The sequence below is a fragment of the Thunnus maccoyii genome, chromosome 5 (genome assembly GCF_910596095.1).
Source record: "Thunnus maccoyii chromosome 5, fThuMac1.1, whole genome shotgun sequence".
Classification (NCBI taxonomy): domain Eukaryota; kingdom Metazoa; phylum Chordata; class Actinopteri; order Scombriformes; family Scombridae; genus Thunnus; species Thunnus maccoyii.
In genome coordinates this window covers 27,399,216-27,420,066 of record NC_056537.1, presented here as the reverse complement: position 1 = coordinate 27,420,066, position 20,851 = coordinate 27,399,216, and the positions used below count along the sequence as shown (strand labels likewise).

Genomic DNA, 20,851 nt, shown 5'->3' with positions numbered 1-20,851 from the left:
CTGCCACTGAAACATTTTAAAATGTTATTTCTTTCTTGCCTTTTCCAATCCCCTAAACAAGGCCTCTGCATTGATCTTGCACCACTCTTTGAAATATCACCTGAGCACCCGCAAAGCTCTGCAACTGTGTAACTGCAGCTGGCGTTAAAACCTAGGGTGTGACTACTAAAATATGAAACATCACAGTCGGTGTTTGCACCCATTGTGCATGACTTTTTGATAATTGGCTCCTGGTTTGAACAAAATGATATTATTTTGTTAAGGGAACACAATCTGCTACTCAAGGTACTAGGGATGCAGTGACCGATTTCACAATTAACCTCCTTTTAAAATGTCATGGTTTTGTAACCGCATAGGCTGAGCTACACTGAGTGTTTCTGTTCTCACTCTACAAAAGGGACATTATGGTACATTATTATTCAATGAACAATGGTTATACTGTGAGGTAAATTAAAATTAGACATTGTGTTAAAAAAAATGTCTATAGGCACAACCAGCAGACTGCAGGCGGCGGAATTCTTGGTCAAGTGTGTGTCTTTTGCTCCCTCTTCAAAACAAAACATGCTCAAGTGATTTTATCCATCTGCAGTATTGCGAAATAAATTAATGCATGATAATCGTGAAACTGTGATTTTTCCTCAGACTATAATCGTACCATCAAAATCTATAATCATTGCATCCCTAGTAGGTACTACTGTACTATTAAATTGTGCTAACAGGGCAGGTACTGTAATCAAGTAACATTAAACTTAGTGAAATATTGTGACAATAGTGCGACTCTGTGTCAGTCCCTGACCCGGGAAGAGCAGCAAGTGAGCCAACTGTCAGTCACAGCAGTCAATCAACACCCACACGGCAGAAATCAAAGCTACTTTAAGTCTTCAAATCTTATTAAAAAAGCAATAATTTCCCAAATGACCACCAGCACACTTATTAGACGGCCTGAATTTAGCAATTGAGACCATAATGACTCAAATATATTCACAGTATTTCTAAAGAGAAGTTGAGGCTTTTAGAATGGAAGTCAATTGGAGCGTCTCGCTTTAAGGTATTTCTACATAGGCTTCGGCCTCAATTGTGGTAGTGGCTGCTTGGTCTGCTATAGCAAATAAGTAAAACAAACATCACAATATATGCTGGTTATACTGTGGTAACACGACAAGGTAGTGAACTCAGGTTTTATATTTAAACGGCTCAAATATGATCACAAGTGTACAAAGGAATCTGCCAGGTTTGCCTGATTTTAAGCCAAACATCCTGTGACTTTCCACTCTGCTTGCTGTAGATTTGCCCACAGTGCAGAGGGCACTGTCGTAAATTTATTTAATAATGTACTCATGAATGGTTGCAAACAGTGTGCACAGCCACAGAGGAGATGAGGCGGAGATTGGCAATGAGACTGCTGGTTAGCTTAGCTTAGCTTAGCATAAAGACATGAAACAGGAGGCAGCTAGCTTGGCTCTGTCCAACAGTTGGTCCAAGGTCCAAAGTGCTTGACTATTTCTCTGCAAGTGCCAGCTGCCTCTCCTGGCCAAGAAATAGTCCAACACATAACCCCTCCCCACTCATGTAGGGGACATAAAATGTTTCACTCCTTTTACAGATTTTGTATCAGAGCTGTGACTGTTTTTCAGCAAAAAGTCAGGCCTTGTACTTTTAGACAAAGAGAAAAGTCCTTCATTGCTCATGCTACGTGGGGTCTGATCTTCTTTTCACCCTGTGTCCTATTTTCTTCCTCTCTGGAGAGGGTGATGATGGTGAGGGCTTCACAAGGCACACACATGCCGAAGCCCCCGCGATGCGTTTCGGGAAATCAGGCCCTCTGCTCCATGAGCCTTTGTCAGGGTCGTACACCTGAGTGGCTCTGGAGAATGCCATGCTCTCCCAGCTGTAGCCACCCAGCACGTAGATCCTCCCCGCCCAAACCGCAAGCCCCGCCTCACTGTTGGGCAGCAGCAGTGGCGCCACCCGGGTCCACTGGCTGCTGCGTGGGTCGTAGGACTCCACCTGCAGGATGTCAAAGCGCTCAGTGGTGTCCTCGTGGTCGTCGCTGCCCCCAATGGCGTAGATGAGGTGGTTGAGGGAGGCCATGCAGTGCCAGCCCCGAGCCAGAGACATAGCTTGGCACTCAACCCACATATCAACGTCCCGTGACGGATCATAACTCAGGACTTCTCTGCGGTATGGTCCGATCTGATAGTCATGACCACCTGAGATGTAGACCACACCACGGTGGACCGTCCCTGCATGACCGTAAGTAAACCTAAAAAAGACAGATTTAAACACCTTTTAAAGCTGAAGATAAATACAACAACCACAAAGAACATTAAGAAACAGAAAGCTGGCAAAACTTTCATCTGGTTAAAATATATAATTAAAAACAACCAAGATCTAAAAAGTGTGTAGTTAAAATGTGGCTTAAAACTGGATAAAAAGTCTTCTTTCATAAATTCAGTGTAAATGGTGGTCCACATATATCTGTTTGGTAGAAGGCAAGAAGCTTACTTTACACTGTGTCCCTGCTTCCTTAATTTGTGTGGTAATGCAGCCAATCACACATCTCTGTTTTTATTTAAATGTAAGAAAATGGGTCTTAATGTGTCTACGGTATCTCACTCAAAACTGAACACAACTGGCGATAACAGAGCTGACTACAGAGTATTTAAGGGACTATCATTTCTGAGGCAGGTCATCATTCATAACGATCTATCCTACAAAGCAGTGAAAAGAACTGTGTGCGTGCATGTTTCACTGACCATTTACAAAACAATGCTCATGCTAATGGTGTTTGGGCACCACATTAGCAGTAGTTTAGGCTGTTAAGTGCAAACAAAAAGATGCACTCTAATGCTAATGGTGTTTGGGCTCTACAGTTGCACGGTGTGATATTCAGAGAAGCATTATCCAATGGCAAAAGTTGGTTGGAACACACCCACTTGTGTGTACTATAAGTGTGTATGAAGCAGCCCCTGCAATCACAATGCTCAGCAGAGATGACGCACATCAACAGAGAGAACTCCCAACAGATTCGTGTCATGCGGGCCAATGGAAAATCATCACAGGAGATCCAGCAACATTTTGCAAGCCTGGGCATTAAAGTTTCACTGAGAACTGTGAGATATCACTTCAAGGAGAGACAACCCCGCCGCTGCTGTCCGAGGAAACTGCACCAGTAAGCAGCCAAAAGAATCATTTGTACATTAGTTGATGAAATTTGTTATTGTATATACAGAAAGTTTGTCATTGTCTACTGTTTCCCTGACTTCAACAGTAATATCCTGACTGCTATTGATGAGATGACAAAGGCCAGCGATGAGATGAGCGTTGATGATGTACAGCAGAAAATTGAAGCGGATTTTGGTGTTCAGCTGAGCCTGACCAGTATACGCCGAGTCCGCAGAAAACTTGGAAAGACCAACGTCTGCCCGGTGATAAGAGACCACAACACAGATGCAAGACTTAAGCAAGCTCTTGAGTGGCTGGAGTCTGGGGAGACGTGGCATGATGTTCTTTTTACAGGCAAAACAATGGTAGCAGTGAAGAGCAAACATCCCATAAATCTCCATGTCTGGGGAATGATTTCACGACACGGTGCAGGTCCTATGGTCATTTTTGAGGGAGTCATGGACAGACAATATTTTGAGAACACCATCATCAAAGAAGCTGCAGCACCATACATTAGGAGACATTTTGGGTCAAATCATCGCTTCTTCCAGGACAATGATCCAAAGCACACCGCTGCTGCAGCTTGCATCATGTCGGAGGGAATAAACTGGGTGAGGACTCCACCAGCGTCACCAGATTTGAACCCTATCGAGCTTGTTTGGCAGTCAATGAAAGACTTCATCCGAAAAGAGGCAAAGCCAGGCACAAAGCTTGAGCTCGCCCGAGCCATAGAGGTCTTTTGGGGGAAAAAACTGACTCGAGATTTGTGTAATGAAGTTATTACAGGCTTATCAACAGTACTGACACTGGTTGTTGAGAACAAAGGAGGGCAGAGTGGAAAATGAACACATTTCTGACAATACCAACACACACACTTATGCCCACAAGTGATGGTGTTGCCATTCAAATGATAGTGTGTCGTTCATTGTTATTTTTCTTTGACTTGTTTATGTTTTTTATTAAATCACTTATCCTAATGAACTTCACACATTACAGAAGAGTATAGAATAGATCAAAACTTCCTTATTTAACTTTTCTACTGTGCATGTGAAATAAACACATTACTTTGTTTTTTACAAACCATTCCTCTGTGTTTTATTCTCTCACAAACAAAAATAACGCATCTTTTTGTCCAGGTTGGCTCGCTATTCAAATGGGTATCACCTTCATTCAAATCAGATGAGCTACTTGAAATGGAGGGACAGAGGTGAAAATGTGTGTAACAGCTGGCTATTCAGCATTAATGACTTGCCTAAACAGATGCAGACACAAACCCACTGAAGTAAAATTTCACAAATTGTGTGTTTAGAGAATGGAGGACACATGTCTGAAGAACGTCTGAGTTAAAGCTTGTACTTTTTTTATAGCTGCTATATTATTATTCTATTTGATTCTTGTCCTGCAGTAATTAAAAGCATGGTGTATGTACAAACAAAAACAACAACATATAGCTGATAGGCTTATTAATGTTCAAAGGTAAACTTATTACAAATCAGATTAGTGTTTTGAAGGTGATACATCAGTCATAAAAATACTGTAAGAAGCATGAATTATTCAACAATATGTGATTTAGCTTTGGCAATAATGTAACTTTAATGTTTGTTGTTGCTGAATACCCCGCCCTGTTTGCCAGTTAGTTGCTAATTTTATCTGTATGCTGTTTATTGCTGGGCAGGTAGCGTACAGTGGGTCTGTCAGAGCTTTTTTACTGAAAACATCTGCATACTGAGAGACAGCATGTGGCCCGCAAACCTCAAGCTTTAAAGCTCTGTAGAGCTTAAGGGGTCAATTAGTGTTAATTATCCGTGGGTTAATCACTATGAGTGGCACCAGGACACTCGATGAAGGTGGCAGAAATGATGCCACAAAACACCAGTGGTAACTGGTGTTCCTACTGTACCTGGGCAGTCCTGCAACATAGGACCAGCAGTCCTCAGCGGGGCAGTAAACCTCCACAGAGGACAAAGCTCCAGTGTCATTCCTGCCACCCACGGCAATCAGGCACTCTCCCACCGCTCCCAGGTAAAAATCCACCCGTCGCTGGTTCATTGGAGCACCCTGGAAGAACATCACACTGTCACTGTTTCTGAGCTAGTTAGTAGCTGCAAAAAGGCAAAATACCCTGCCTTTGTAAACAGAAAGTATCTGATTTAGGAGGAACTGGCTCTTTGGTACAGTACCCTGGTCCACTGGTTGTGACGGGGGTCATATCTGTATAGCAGGTTACAAGCAGCGTCTCCGCCATTATCCCTGGACGAGCTGCCGCCAGCAGCGAAGATGAAGCCGCCCAGCACTGCCAGGCAGTGGTGGCTCCGCTGGGCTGGCAGCTCAGTTTCCACCTCCCAGCTGCCTGTTTCACTGTCCAGCCCGCAAACATTAGCACTCAGCTCCTCTCCACGTTCTGATACCTGAAGAAGTAAAGACAGGTTACAGGAATATAATGAGTTTCTGTTCCAGCTAACAGATGGTTCACAGGAGCTCAGTTGTAGAATTGCTGCTTTAGCTGAGTTAGTTTTTTAAAGTGTTTGTTGTAACTTGTGTCAGTTGTGGTCATTAAAAATCTAAGTCACGTCTCTAGCCATTCAAGACAAATCCTAAGTAAAATAGCAAGTCTCAAGTTTTTAAGGACGAGTCCAAGTCAAATCACAACTCTTAGAATAGCAATAGTCAAATAAAGTTTCAACATTCAAGTCAACAAGTTTAAGTCAGTTCAGAAGTACTTTAATATCCAGTCGAACGTCTTTCAATGGTAAGTTACATGTCTTACGGTAGCATGTGACATCTCTTACAATATTCTCAAGTCTTTATGGACAAGTCCAAGTCAAGTCACTCGTCTCAAAATCAAAGGTGTGAAGTCAAGCATCAAGTCTCAGGTCTTTATTTTTGCGACTTAATTTTGACTTGAGTCCAACTCTCAAGTCTACAGCTCTACTATCAACTTTAATTTCCTAATGTATTCAGTATGTTATTCACTATTTTTCACAAATTTAACAAAATGCTGATTTTTTTCTATAGAAGTGAGCATTTAATATAAACTAAATACTGTAAATGGCTACATCAGATTTGATATCTCTAAACATTAAGGGCCCTATTTTAACAATCTAAAGCGCCCGGTCTGAAGCACATGGCGCAATTGCATTTAGGGTGTGTCCAAATCCACTTTTGCTATTTTAACGGCGGAAAAATGGTCAATGCACCAGGCGCATGGTTCAAAGGGGTTGTCCGTAGTGTCCTAATTAATCATGGGTGTGTTTTCGGTGTAACATGCAATAAACCAATCACAGTGTCATCTCCCATTCCCTTTAAGAACCAAGTGCGCTTGCGCACCTTGGTGGATTGCTATTATGATGGCGCATTTGCTTCTCTGCAGAGGAAACAGATCTGCTCATGCACAAAGTGAAAGCGCACGATCCATAACGAGCACACTGGCCCCTGCTGCTCCTGGACCCTCCCGTGGTCAGCCACAGACCACCAGTTTAAGATCCTGTTCATTAATTTGTTGCAAATTTATCTTTGGTTTTTGAAAAGGTTTATTTTTCTAATTTGGTTTCATTAAAATCGTTTCGTTCAGTCATGGAGTAACAGGTCAAATCAGTGGGGTTTTAATTGCTGAAAGTATGGAAACCTGATCACTGTACTCTCAAAAATGTTTAAGAATATTTGTTAAATATTGTTCAAAAATTAAATCATTAATTTTAATCATGTAAAGAATCATCAACACAGTTATCAGGACTTGATCAGCTCTCCAAGGTTCTGATCCGGCTGCTGCTGGCAGCAGCTAGAAGCTGTGCAGATTTCCTTCTTTAGTTTAATCATTGTTTTCACCTCATTTATTTCCTCATGTGTTCCTCATGTCATCATGTACTGATGTAGCAGGAAAGTCGATCTGTGTCTGATCCGTTGTTGTCCGCCTGTTTAAATACCTATGTGTATTGCCATGATTTGGTCAAATAATTAAACAATTTAATCCATCATTACTGCGATTAGTTAATTCTGATAAATATTATGACTAAGACATGTATTTTTTAAAATATATTAATATACACAATAATAATCTTTCACATTGTAATCCTCTTATTTGTTACCTTTTGCATGTTTGTGCTGCTGCGCGTCCTGTGTGTGTAACAAGCAGAGTGTATGTTGTGCCTCTGTAGGCGCACATTATTGTCCTGAAATGCACCATTGACTTCAGACCAGGTTTTTGTTGGCCAATAGCACAATCGCTCTCTGCTGCCTAAAGATAGCAATGCGCCAACAATGCGCCTGACCACACCTTACTTTTACACCAACACACCCATGAGTGCTCTGATGGGCACAAGTGCCTTTGCTATTTTAACAATATGGGCGCTGGACAGGAAAATGACAACTGCGTCGGTCTTAAAATAGCAAAGACACTTGCGCTGCGCTTAGCGACGCTCTGTGCCGGGTGTAAGATAGGGCCCTTAGTCATCATCATCATCAAAATGATCCAGTGTACCTCTCCTCCAATCAGCAGCAGCCGTTCTACTCCTCCCCTCAGCGTGGTGCGTCCAGTTTGCAGGAGCGGCTGGGCGCTGGGGGTGGCATGGTACTCCAACGCTTCCTCCACGAGGGCCTCGCAGCCAGCCTCCTCTGGCAGCAGGGCCCGCACTGCCGGCAGCACCCGGCCCACCAGGTCCCCGACTGGCATCAGGGGGAAGCGGATGTGGGAGAGAAGCTGTCTGGAGTGGGATGTCCGCTCAGGAGTCTGGCTGAGCCACTGCAGGGCAGCCTGGAGCAGCGCCTGCTCGCTATCGTGCTGGACCTGATGATGATGAGAGGAGCTCAGAGATTGCTTACCATGGTTTCTCATCATCTTACGAGATAGTTTCAATGATCAAGAATAAGCTTTCCATCTGAACATATAAACAACCTTCAGTACTTACCTGGCCACTGGAGAGGTAGGAGGTGAGCTTATGTAAAGGCATGTTGCAAAGGAAGTCGGGGGTGAAAGAGAGCGTAGAGAACCGTGTGAGGATGAAGTGGTCGATGAAGGTGTCGAGTCGCTCCAGACTGTAGAGCAGAGCCAGCTCCTGCAGGTACAGGTAGTTGTCCTCACTCACCTCCCGCTCCAAGTACTGGCAGCAGAAATCCACCACTCGCCACACCTGAACCACAGCATTATTGTCATGACAGCAATGTGTTAGACATACCATTCTGATTCAGAAATCAGAAATAGTTTTTTATGGACACTATAACAAATAAAGTAGTGGTAACCAGCTGCATCTTTACAGACCATAAAAATAGTCAGAAGTGATATAAAGATAAGGCTGGTATTTGGATTAGCATATACAGTATACATACAACACTACATAGAAAACTTCTATATCTGTAAGCTGAGCTCCGCATTTTAGCATCTTTCAGCTCATTGTTTTGGTTTTACGGTCTTCAACTTTACAGTTTCATTTTGATAAATCCAGCACCAAATAGCAGACAGACACAGTTAGCGACTAGCTGGTGAACATAGTGGAGCATTTACCAGCAAAAGAACCAGATATTTTTTTTGTCAGGAGTTGGTGACGAAAACAGAGCTAAAAGGAGAAGGAATATTGGACTTACATTCGTCAGGTGGACACAAACACAACTCCACTCTGTCTGCTGAATGTGTAAATAGGCAACTACTAATATCTTCACCATGAAAACTTTATAAGGTGATAATAAGTCAACATGGTGTTACCAGCTTGTTTGCTTCCCCCAGTGGTCAAAAAAGTTACTCTAAAGAGTAACTTAACACTAAATCCACTTATTTCAGTATGTAAATGCGCAAATGTAAAGTCACTTTATTATACTATCAATTGATAAGCGATTCTGATTCTAAAGATGTTCTTGAACCGATTTGTATCGGTAAGGATTGATATCTGGGCAGATCTGGGCATATTTTAATGGATCATACTCTCTAAAATAAACTTGATCAAAATCCAGTCCTTTCCTCGAGACAATTGTTTTTGGAGCCAAGGAAGAACGATGAAAAGTCAGCACTCAGCTTCAACAGATAATGTTAAAACTACAAACCAAGCCAGAAATCTTGGTCTCAGACCTGAATTTCAACAGCCACATTAAGACAATTACAAAGTCAGCCAACTATCACCTAAAGAATATATCAAGGATTAAAGGACTTATGTCTCAGCAGGATTTGGAAAAACCTGTCTATGCATTTATCTTCAGTAGACTCGACTACTGTAACAGTGTCTTTACAGGTCTCCCTAAAAAAATCAATCAGACAGCTGCAGCTCGAGTCCTCACTAAGACCAAGAAAGTGGATCATATCACTCCAGCTCTCAGATCTTTACACTGGCTTCCTGTCTGTCAAAGAATTGATTTTAAAATACTGCTGTTGGTTTATAAAGCACTAAATGGTTTAGGGCCAAAATACATCTCTGATCTGCTGCTACATTATGAACCATCTAGACCTCTCAGGTCGTCGGGGACAGGTCTGCTTTCTGTCCCCAGAGTGAAAACTAAACATGGAGAAGCAGCGTTCAGTTTTTATGCTCCACATATCTGGAACAAACTCCCAGAAAACTGCAGGTCTGCTGCAACTCTCAGTTCTTTTTTTAAATCACAGCTGAACACTTTTCTGTTTGCTGCTGCCTTTGATTAAACCAAATTTGAGGGTTAATATCTTACATTGCACTGTAACTTTTATTCTCCTGTTTTATCTGTCTTATTCTTTTTTAGCTTCTTTATTTCCAAATTTAACTCTTTTTAACTGTATTTAAATGTCTTTTTGCTTGTGTTGCTTTTATAGTCTGTCTTGATGCCTTTTATGCACTATGTAAAGCACTTTGAATTGCCTTGTTGTTAAATGTGCTATACAAATAAACTTGCCATGCCTCCTTAGAGGGTCTTTTAGTACAACCTAATGCTAAACAAAACTTTTTTAGGTGACCAAAATGTTACAATTAACTTTCATGAACTGAAAACACACTGAAATAGCAACAGCTACGGCTACGTCTATACTCTGTGAATCTGGGACCATGGTTACGTAACCTAACCAACAATGTCACTGTGGTAGCGCCTGTTATTCCAAGCAGCCATGCCCTTAATTATGAATAACTTTAAGCCTTAATAAAATTTAAACAGGTGAGTTATATAAAAATTCACACCCCATACAGTTGTCATGATTGGTGAAATTAGCTTTAGTGACCAAAACTGTTTTTGGTAAGTTGGGCATTTTAACATGGGGGTCTATGAGGACTTGCTTTTGGTGCCAGCCTCAAGTGGCCATTCAGGGTTAGGGTTAGGGTTAGGTAACTGCAGTTTTTGGCACTTCCATGTTGGCTTCATTTTTCAGCTCCAGAGGTTGCCACATGGTTAAAACAACAACAAATAGTGGTGGCGGAAAGTCATATCAGCTGACAGCCCAATTAAACATTGCTGTTGTCAGTTTCAGTGCTTTCTGCAGCTGTGTCTGAACTACAAAGATCATTTGTAAGGGAGGACCCTTTAATCTGTAACACCAGAAACACTGTCCTCTCACGATTGGTGGTGAGCCAAATTTAGAAGGCTGCACCTGTAAATTCCATATGTCAGATATATATTTAATCATTATTTAAAGAGTCTAAAGTATTGAATCAGACTTGTTATCAGCATATACACAATATCAAAGTTGCAATACACGACATTCAGCCACTAGATGTCGCACTAGAGCACCAACATCTCAGACCAAAACAAACGTGTGTTGTTCACTCAATAAAGTTGGAAAAAAAAAAAAGAAAGTCGACAACTCACAAAACTAAGATCAAACTGTCAAACTAGGCAGTGCTGATCAAATGTGGATCAGGATTCTGTTAGTGCATTGCACTTGCCTCAAATGATTTCAGAAACAAAATAGAAATATTTTAGTGTACTGTTTAGCTGTAGTTTGAGAAAGTCTGTGACCCGGCTGCCATCTTGGTAACAGACATGGAGGACACGGGGGAACTCACATGCACTACTGTGCACACGCGGCTGGTGTGGCTACCAAAACAAAGAACAGAGAAGCTCGGATAACAACACACACAGAGGGAGTGTGACTTCATCCACTGCCCACTGTCAGCACATAGTTGTTTGCTGACATCCAGTGAGGCTCAGTTTCATTTATTGGACTTTTAAAGGACCTGGATCAGGATTGGGGCCCTAAAACCTGACTGGCATCTCTAGCAACAAAGTCAAGGGAGATGATAGAGGGATGCTGGAGCTGAGGGGGGTTGAGAGTGTCAGTGTCAGGCAAGGGAAGGAGATGTGCATCAAGTTTTGAATGTATGTTTTGAATATGCAAAGGGGGCATGTTCAAGCAATTCACATTGCTCTTAAACAATGTGAAATGACCTTGAACAGTCTGTTACCTGTAGCAGGTGGGCAGCTTCCAGGACATAATCAATATTTCCTCCATCCAAGGGCAGCTCTCCGCTGTACAGGAAGTCCACTACAGCCTTCAGACCAATGTAGGACATCCCAACCAGCTCCACCTGCAGACAGGAAGAGGACAGTGGGTGTCATTAAAGAGGCTGAAGTATGATAGTATACTTCATCTAACTAACATTTATCACATGAACACAGACACAGAGAAAGCAAGAGAACTGCATTTATTAGAATAATAATAAAGGGACAGCAGGTGGACAAACAAAACAATGGCTCAAATGGTCTACATTTCCTGTCTGAAAACACCTTGCATCATCCCCAGTACAGTACCTCTGCCTGGCGTTCCTCCCTCATGCCCAGAGTGAACATAGCGTGGAAGTATGGGCTGGAGACGGCCAGCAGGGCTCGGTGAGCAGGGACCCGCTGGTCGTCTGCCACCAGCATCACATCACAGAACTGGCCGTGCTGTCGCTGGGCATTGAGGCCCTGTAACACCTCCGTACCTTGATCGGCCCAGCGGAACACCTGCCAACACAGTTTGTGTAAGTTTGTGGAAGGTCCTCTGAGACAGATTTTTTTAACCACAAAGTTCTCATTATATCTTATCTAACTCTTTCTGTATTTCTAAAATGATGTGTCATAATTGAAGCAGCAGCAGTCTCCTTTTCATAATTAACTTGTTTTAACTGGGACAACAGGGTGACAGTTGTCCCACTTTTAACATCCCATAGTGCTCATATACACAATCCAAAAAAGTTAAAAACACCCACACTTAAAGCCACTTTCAGTACAATTTGCAAATGTTTGACTTTCACCTGAAATGTCATTGTAATTCACTGTCAGACTCATGATGGACAGTTTTTTTAAAAAAGGGATCAAAATTGATGCATCAGAACCAGATATATTGTCTTTTTTCACTCTTCTTACTTGTCAAATCCTAGTGCCTACATTACCCACAATGCAACTTGACTGCCAAAAGTTTGGTCAAAAATTCAGGTGTGTGATGCTCAAGCAGCAACCTCCAGGAGGAATTTTTATATAACCCACCCGTTCAAATTTTATTAAGGCTTTAAGTTATGCATGATTAAGGGTGTGGCTGCTTTGAGTGACAGGTGCTACGATGGCAACAACATTGGTTTGGTAACATAACCATGCCTTAACCCCAGATTCACAGAGTAAAGGCGTAGCTGTAGCTGTTGCTATTTCTTTCTGTTTTCGGTTTATGAAAGGTAACTGTAACATTTTGATTGCCTAAAAAAGTCTTATTCAGCATTTGGTTGTACAAAAAGCTTTTCAAGTTTTTCACTAGCAAAAATTTGCATTAGCATTATCACAGTTAACCATAGATTATAAATGCACCGTGCTGACCAAGCTAGCGGCTAGCCGTATAGGTGCTGCTGGCTGAAAATTGATACTAGTAATACAGTATTACTGCTATCATTAATACTGCTTAGAGCAGACTATTTTGTGACTATCTGTTAAAGGCTGTTCATTGAAATGCTGGTGTCTTAATGGGACTAAACTGTTATGTTGGACACAATTTATAATTCCAAGCAGAGTATTTTTATATATCCTAGAAAATGTCTGGAGGGGATCTTAAGAGATTTGACGCAACAGCTTACAAAACAGTCACAGTATGTACTACGTACTGCACTTCACAATTAGGACGTAACATGCAGAGATCATAAAAGGTAAGATTGATCCTAATAGTTCCATGTTCATTAATACTAAATTCTTGTAATGAAACTGTCCTGCCTCAGCAAAAGTCACTGAATGTCCTCCCTGAAGGTTTACTGCCAGATGACCTCGCTAACATGAATGTGGTGCTGCCTTTTTTATTAATTTAACATGTGAGTGTCAGTGTGTCATCACACACACACACACTGACCTTGGAAGATTCACTGATCCGCTGGGGCCGACACACACGGCTCGGTTTGCCATTGTCCATTATGTCCACTTAGGCTGGCATCTTCTAAAAGACACACAGATACACATTACTCCCTACTAGAAGTCAGGACCTGGAAGGCTGCATGACATTTAACTTTCCTCATCTTCTATCCCTGTGAAGACACTCTAACACAGTGGTTCTCAACCTTTTTGGTGTCAAGGACCCCCAAACTGATACACATCAGGCCGCGATGTAGTCTCAGGGATCCCCATCTGATAAGATTTAGTTATTCCATAACTGTCTATACTGTAGATTGGCGGATTGACAGTGAAGAGTGTGAAACCTATGAACAGAATATACATTCTTATACATTCTCTGACTGGGCTAACTTCTAGTCAATGAAATAATAGGGAAATTAAAATTTTCCCCATTTTTCTAGGGACCTCCTAGAACTCCATCGAGGACCCCAGAGGGTCCCCGGACCCCAGGTTGAAACCGCTGCTCTAACACACACACACACACACACACACAGTCAATGACAAGCTGCTAAGTTTTGAAACTCTGGTTTCTTACATTAGACGTGTGGTGGATCAGAAGGCGTCTGGTTACACTGTGATACCGTCAACAGCATCTCTTGTTGCCACAGCTCAGCACAGGAAGGAAAAGCAGCTGCACTTTTTGGAGGAAACGTCCGACATGCGACACTTTTCAACGACGACACAAGCCGGACTGCTCCCTGAAAGCTTCTCTTTTAACACATTGTCTTCCTGCAGACACTTATTCAAGTAAAAACACAGTTTCCTACACCACAGAGCTGCTCAATGTAGCATAGTGTCAGCTAGCATGAATAAACAAAAAGACTTCCGGTTAAGGTTTTCGAAATAAACTCCTCTGTGTTATGACTCCGGAAAAAACAGCGCAAAACTCAAGAATGTAAGGAGGGAGCGAGATTAATAAAAACTAATATAATACAATATCACAAACCAGAAAGCCATATAACCCCTTTCTTGTAACTTGAAAAAATAATTTTAAGAAGTTTGGACTTTTTTCAGTTGAAGAATTATTACAAATCGTTGGCATATCTCACAATATTTTGATGATTCTAAATGAATTATCTGAAAATAGCTACTGGAAGAGTAACCGATGGTCTCTCAAAAATAAAGTTGTGAACACTCAGACTCTTAAAACTTCGTCACCCCCTCATTTTTGCAATTTTATTTTGACGTCATAAACCTGTTAACCGGATGTATACTCGTTTTTAACATCATGTCCTGGTTCGAGCACGTAAGTGTCAAAAGCAAGACAAAATAGTTTAACTGGGCAGTACAATTACAGGCTGTAAACAAACCCAACTGTCCTATCAGCATGGCAAAGCAGTCCAAAGCTTAAGTGGCAAAATCTTAGACGATTGCATCCCTTAAATCATCACCTTCAGCTACTGCCCGCGGGGCAAAGGTACAGAGTCCCCTCTGCAAAGAAAAACATCTATAAAAAGTCGTTTGTCCCTGTTGCCATAAAATATCTTAATCAATAAGGACAGCCATTTTTTGAATCCAGCTTGTTACCTCAGCACAAAGTACTTGTGTGCTAGTGCTTCTTTTAATGTGGCTTCTATTTTGTTTTTATGTAAATGTATTTTAATGTGTCCTGTCTGGATGTGATATGATGTGTTTTAATGTATTCTTTTTAATAGCAGATTTCTGCATATGCAAGCCAAAGACAAATTTCTGCGTTTTGCATGCAAAAAGAAGACAACAAAATATTTTCTTTTCTATTCTATTCTATTCTATTCTATTAATTAATTAGCTTACCTTGACGGGCTTGAAAAAACCCATCCAGAAAACAATTCTATTCAACTGACCAATCAAACAATGAGATGAGATGAATTTATAAATAGCAAAGTTTTCATGCTTCTTGCATTCAAATATTGTTTCTCTTGGAATAAATATTTTGGCTCATTAATGGGACCACATACAAAAAATGAAGGACAGAGAACCACTGAGATCCTGCGCAATAAAGCCAGGAAAGCTTTATATGCAATAAAAAGCTCATTTTTGGGAAATAAAGCTTTACTCATAAAATTCTGGCAAATTATATAATTAACTGTTTATTAGTGACGTGAATTATGGGGCAATACAGAAAAATAGTAGTTACCTGGATGTATGAGTACATGTGGAGCCCTCTAATGGGCTTTGCTATTGGTTTACCCCTACGAGGCTCTGCTTTGGCACCTTAGAAAGATCTATGCACTCACTGCCCAATCAGAAAGTAGCAACTGTGCAGCAACCTCCCACTATAAAACCCCAGCGCTAGCACTGTTCATCATTGTGGTTAGAGGACTCCGCACATGCTCATAGAACTGGAGTTACATCCAGGTAACTACTGGTTAGCAGGTGGTCCACAGCCAAAGGTCTCCTGTGATACAGATGGAGAGAAGGAGGAGGAGAGAGGAGGTCAGTGCAAAATTGGAAGTCCCCCAGCAATCTCAGCCTATAGCAGCATAACTAAGGGCTGGTCGAGGGCAAGCCTGGCCGGCCCTAACTATAAGCTTTATCTAAAAGGAAAGTTTTAAGCCTACTCTTAAATGTAGAGAGGGTGTCTACCCCCCGGACTGAATCTAGAGGATTGTTCCTCAGGAGAGGAGCCTGATAGCTGATAGATGACTCTGACGCCCATTCTACTTTTGGAGACTCTTGGAACCACAAGCAAGCCTGCATTCTGGGAGTGTAGTGTTCTAGTGGGGTTATAGGGTACTATGAGCTCTTTAGGATATGATGGTGCTTGACCATTAAAGGCTTTGTAGGTGAGGAGAAGAATTTTAAATTCTATTCTGGATTTTACAGGGAGCCAATGCAGAGAAGCTAAAATGAGAGAAATATGATCTATTTTTCCAGTTTTTGTTTGTTGTTTTTATTCTCTTCTATTAATGTTGAGTAATAGGCAGCTCTGGCATTACAACCCTTCTCACAATGGAATTGCCAATAATCAGAGTTGGTTTCTCAGTAGGTGTGTTGCTGAGTGGGGAGAACCTGTCAGAAACATGAACTGGTTGGTGGTGAACTGTGGGCTTCTGCTTAGGGTTGTGCTTCCTTCAGACAGTCACCCAGCTACCCTGGCTTCCCAGCTGCTCAGGAGCTGCCAGGGGAGTAGGACCTACTCTTGGTCAGCCTGGGTCAGCCAGCTGGCTAACTACAGTAGCTAACAATTGGTTTTCCAACACTGCAAATAAACAGCATTTATTACATGTAACATTATCACTAAAGGAGGCAGAGGAATAGCTAAACATTGGACACACTGAGCAAGAGAGAGCAGAGGAGTGAGAGGAAGAGAGGAAAGCCATCATTAACTGCTAAGCTAAACTGCTAAGCTAAAGCAGCTAGCAGTTCTGAACAGACTACTGCAGTTCTGAATAGGCCACCACTGGGGGCTTAGTGGACAGCAGAGTGTCCCGCTCACGTAGTGCGTAGTTGAGAATGGGTGCCATCTAGGGAGAGACAACATGAGGGCAAGGCCTCCCATGAGGTTGGGTGAGGAGGCCTGTGGTGAAATCCTCACTCAGTGTGCTGGAGGGCAGCGATGGTGGCAGTGAGGTTGCCATCCTCTTGGCGGCCGAGGCAAACAGCTCAGGCAGGTCTTCAAGCAGATAGCAGTGGGCTGCAGCTGAACGGAGGAGGTTGGCAGCAGAATTGCAGTGAATAGCCCTTCTGCAGAGTTTTGTCTAGCCAGGCAGAGAGAGGGCCACAGGGACAACTAGAATGGGCCCACCCATCCTGTCTCTCCCATTGCGGAATGGAGTGCACATGGGGCCCCGGTAGAAAGGGCCGAGAAGTGGCTAAGGCTGACGATGACACTGCTGCATCCGTTGCTCTGTTCCCTGGTGAGCCAGTTGCAGAGAACGACAAGGAAAATTTATATTCGGGGCTAGGTGAGGCCCTTGCCTTTCACCTTGGCCCGCTGTATACAACTGATAAGGAAAAAATACTCACCCTATCAGGCTGCGGGCTAGTTTGTCTGGAAAACTGCTCCGCTGCTGTCATGTTTTGGTCTCCATCTTTCCCCCAAGCCACAAAGCCAGTCGGGATAGCTTGCACACGGCTCCCACCTCCGCCATCACATGCAAACACAATCATCACTGGCCAGTCAATCATGACATGGATGTCCCTGTCAAACAGGTACTTGGTGGAGAAGGACGCATTCATCAGCAGTCACTGCTCATGCTCTCTCAGGGTGGACAGGCCCAGCCAGAAGTGCTTGTGTCCCACCTGAGTAGCACACATGGTGCAGCCACTGTCAATGGTGAATGCCTAGGACATACGGAGGAGTGCAGCCGCCGTCGTCTGCACCTCCACGATCTCTGGAGCAGTCAGTTTGGTCTTCTGGTGTGTGAGGCGGTCCAGAGATCCTGCCAAGAAAGCCATGTTGTTGGCCAGTGCTACCACCACGGCGGAACCAGCATAACAGCAGTCGAAAAAACTGACCATTACTCTGTCCCTCTCAGACAGGAGCAATGGCCGACCACCAGGCCAGAGGGAGGTGGAAGGGGGGAGGCAGACCCTGACTGTGTCCTCAATGGGTGGCACTCCCTTGTCCCATTCCCAGTCCTCGACAGTGGAATACGAGCCGTAGGCCACCACTGGGGGCTTAGTGGACAGCGTAGTGTCCCACTCACATAGTATGAAGCTGAGAATGGCTGCCATCTAGGGAGAGACGACATGAGGGCGAGGCCTCCCATGAGGTTGGACGAGGAGGCCTGTGATGAAATCCTCACTCAGTGTCCTGGAGGGCAATGGTGGTGGCGGCGGGGTTGCCATCCTCTTGGCAGCCAAGGCAAACAGCCTGGGCAGGTCTTCGAGCAGATAGCAGTGGGCTGCCAGAGGGTCATCGTCTCAGAAGAGGGATGCTGGGTCTTCCTCCTTGTAGACGCAATGGTCATTCTCCTCGTTGTACTCATCCCACGGCTTGGACTGAGCTGTCGTGCCCTGCACCACTGGCACCAGGCTAGCATGGAGGGAGCAGAGGGACTCAGTGAACTTTTGCCTGCAGGCGGGGCAGGAATCAGCCTTGGCCTAATGATGCCAATCCAGGCAGCAGAGGCAGGATTCGGGAGAATCCACAGGTGGAATATGCGAGGCACAAAGCAGGACTTGCTAGCAGACACCTTGATTCTTCTGTGACACTGGATGGTGAAATGAAGTTTGCAGACAATTGGTTCTCAAGGTGGTTGAGTGAAAAAGGGAGACGAGCAGCGCTGGGGTTTTATAGTGGGAGGGTGCTGTGCGGTTGCTACCTCCTGATTGGGCGGTAAGTGCAATGATCATTCTCTGGTACTAAGGCGGAGCCTTGTAGAGTAAACCAATTGTGAAGCCCATTAGAGGGCGGAACACATACAAAATAGAACCTATAATTAAGGCTCCTCAAAATACACCAAACACTGCATGTGGGACTTGTAATATCCCCCCCTACATGTGCAAAATTTTAAAAGATCAGTTAAAGTTTGGCTCCATCTAAACCAGTCAGAACCACACTCCACTGCATAGTTATCAGTGTTGTGTGGATGTGAAACCCCTGGACCAGCTGGCTTGACCTTCATCAGCAACCAGTCGTCCTCACAGTCATACCTGTGTCATCCATTGAAGCCATCAGATGATGGAAAATGATTTTTCTGTTGCGGGAGAAAAGGAAAACCACAAGACTAGCAGCTCAGGAGGTGAAGCTCTTTGCAAACTGGTGCAGGAACAACAACCTTGTACTGAACATTGAAAAAACCAAGGAGATGGTGATTGACTTCAGGAGGAAACAGCCCATGCATACCCCAATGCTCATCAATAGAACTGCTGTGGAGACTATACAGAACACTAAGTTCCTGGGGATTCATGTGGCCAATAACCTGTCCTGGTCCCTGCGCACCTCCTCTCTAGTGAAAAAGGCTCACCAGCGTCTACATTTCCTGCGGAGACTGAGGAGGGCTCATCTCAATCCATCCATCCTCACCACCTTCTACAGGGGCCCCATTGAGAATGTTTTGACCAGCAGCACCTCTCTGGTATGAAAACTCTAACACCTCAGACAGAAAGGCCCTGAGGAGAGTGGTGAGAACAGCAGAAAGGATGATTGGGGTCACACTGCCACCCATAGAGGATCTGGCCCAAAAACGCCTACTGGCTAAAGCAACCAGCATCCTGAGAGACTCCACTCACCCCTGCAACAAACTGTTCTCCCTCTTGCCTTCAGGCAGGAGGTAAAGCAGGTACAGCTGTTAGGTTCAGTAACAGCTTCTACCCGGTTGCTTTCAGACTGCTCACCAGTCTGATAGCAGACTGTGCTTTTGTGTTTTTAGTCTTTTTCTCTCATCCCTAGCCAGGCAGCTGCTATGCAAATGTGCAATATTATTTATTTATGTATGTGCAATATTACACAATCATATGTGCAACAACTCTCCCCCTTTCTTTTCATGTTTACGTTCCTTACACCTCACACCTGTGCAATGTCCAGAGATTATTTATTATTTATTATTCAGTTTTTTATATAGATTTATTTATAGAGCTCTCTTTTTATATACTGTTTTTCTTTTTATTTATCTGTGTTTTTAACAGGACCATGCTCGTAATTTCGTTCTGCTCTGCATCACTGATGTTTTGCTGAATGACAATAAAAGGATCTTGAATCTTGAATCTCGAATCACTTTGTAGCCTGCTGCCACAAGACAACAACAGACAGATGACAAATATCCTGTCAACACACATCTAATGGTCTTTAATAACATATAACATATGAGATAATTATTGTAACATACAGTGTATGTTGTGTCTGATCTGACTGTATCAATCAGGTACATGGATGTACATCTTAGGAACATAACACATTACATCAATGTTCACTGTTGATAATCCTTTTCTCATTTTGTATCATAATCACCACTGTTTTCTTTGCCAACTATTTTCTTTTTTTATGCTTTGGCAACAAATATGTCTTTATCTGTCATGCCAGTAAAGCAAACTGAAAATTCAGAAAGAGAGGAGGAGACATAGAATCATTGGAAATAATTTATCCATTAACAAGAGGGTCTGATGGCTGTTAGACCACCAGGTGGCAGGATGATGCAGTAACAAGACAGCCCAGAGAGCTAGAGCTCATGCTGGGGAGGTGGTGGTCTGTCCTCTGGAGTCTCCTGAGTGTCAGTCATCCACAGAAAGCCGGCGAAACTGATGGACTCAAGACTCCCTGGAGGAGAGAGAAGACCTTTGACCTCTGTGCTGTCTGCCTGCTGCACTGACCAGCTCAGCCTGCTACCTCATCACTGAACTTTACACTGCACACCATGCAGCCCACATACACATGCAAGCCCTGGCCCTGGCTGACAGATGCTGTATTGTTCAGAATAGCTGTGTATAGTTTGTACTGCATTAAAAGTGTGTTGTAGACATACTAGTTTTGTGT

The 20,851-nt window shown here is 43.2% G+C and overlaps 2 protein-coding genes across 2 annotated transcripts; one reads left to right on the top strand and one right to left on the bottom strand.

Moving 5' to 3' along the window:
* Window positions 1-898: 898 nt before the first annotated feature.
* klhl36 (kelch-like family member 36) lies at window positions 899-15,058 on the bottom strand. Its single transcript, XM_042412776.1, has 9 exons — window positions 13,988-15,058; window positions 13,415-13,498; window positions 11,857-12,051; window positions 11,511-11,633; window positions 8,070-8,291; window positions 7,643-7,948; window positions 5,346-5,573; window positions 5,066-5,223; window positions 899-2,263 (listed from the first exon to the last, which is right to left on the bottom strand). The coding sequence occupies exons 2-9, from the start codon at window positions 13,472-13,474 to the stop codon at window positions 1,690-1,692; spliced, it is 1,866 nt and encodes a 621-aa protein (XP_042268710.1). The 5' UTR covers window positions 13,475-13,498; window positions 13,988-15,058; the 3' UTR covers window positions 899-1,689.
* si:dkey-77f5.3 (uncharacterized protein LOC326903 homolog) lies at window positions 2,275-4,918 on the top strand. The gene is made up of 2 exons (XM_042412777.1): window positions 2,275-3,172; window positions 3,272-4,918. The coding sequence occupies exons 1-2, from the start codon at window positions 2,958-2,960 to the stop codon at window positions 4,008-4,010; spliced, it is 954 nt and encodes a 317-aa protein (XP_042268711.1). The 5' UTR covers window positions 2,275-2,957; the 3' UTR covers window positions 4,011-4,918.
* Window positions 15,059-20,851: the final 5,793 nt, after the last annotated feature.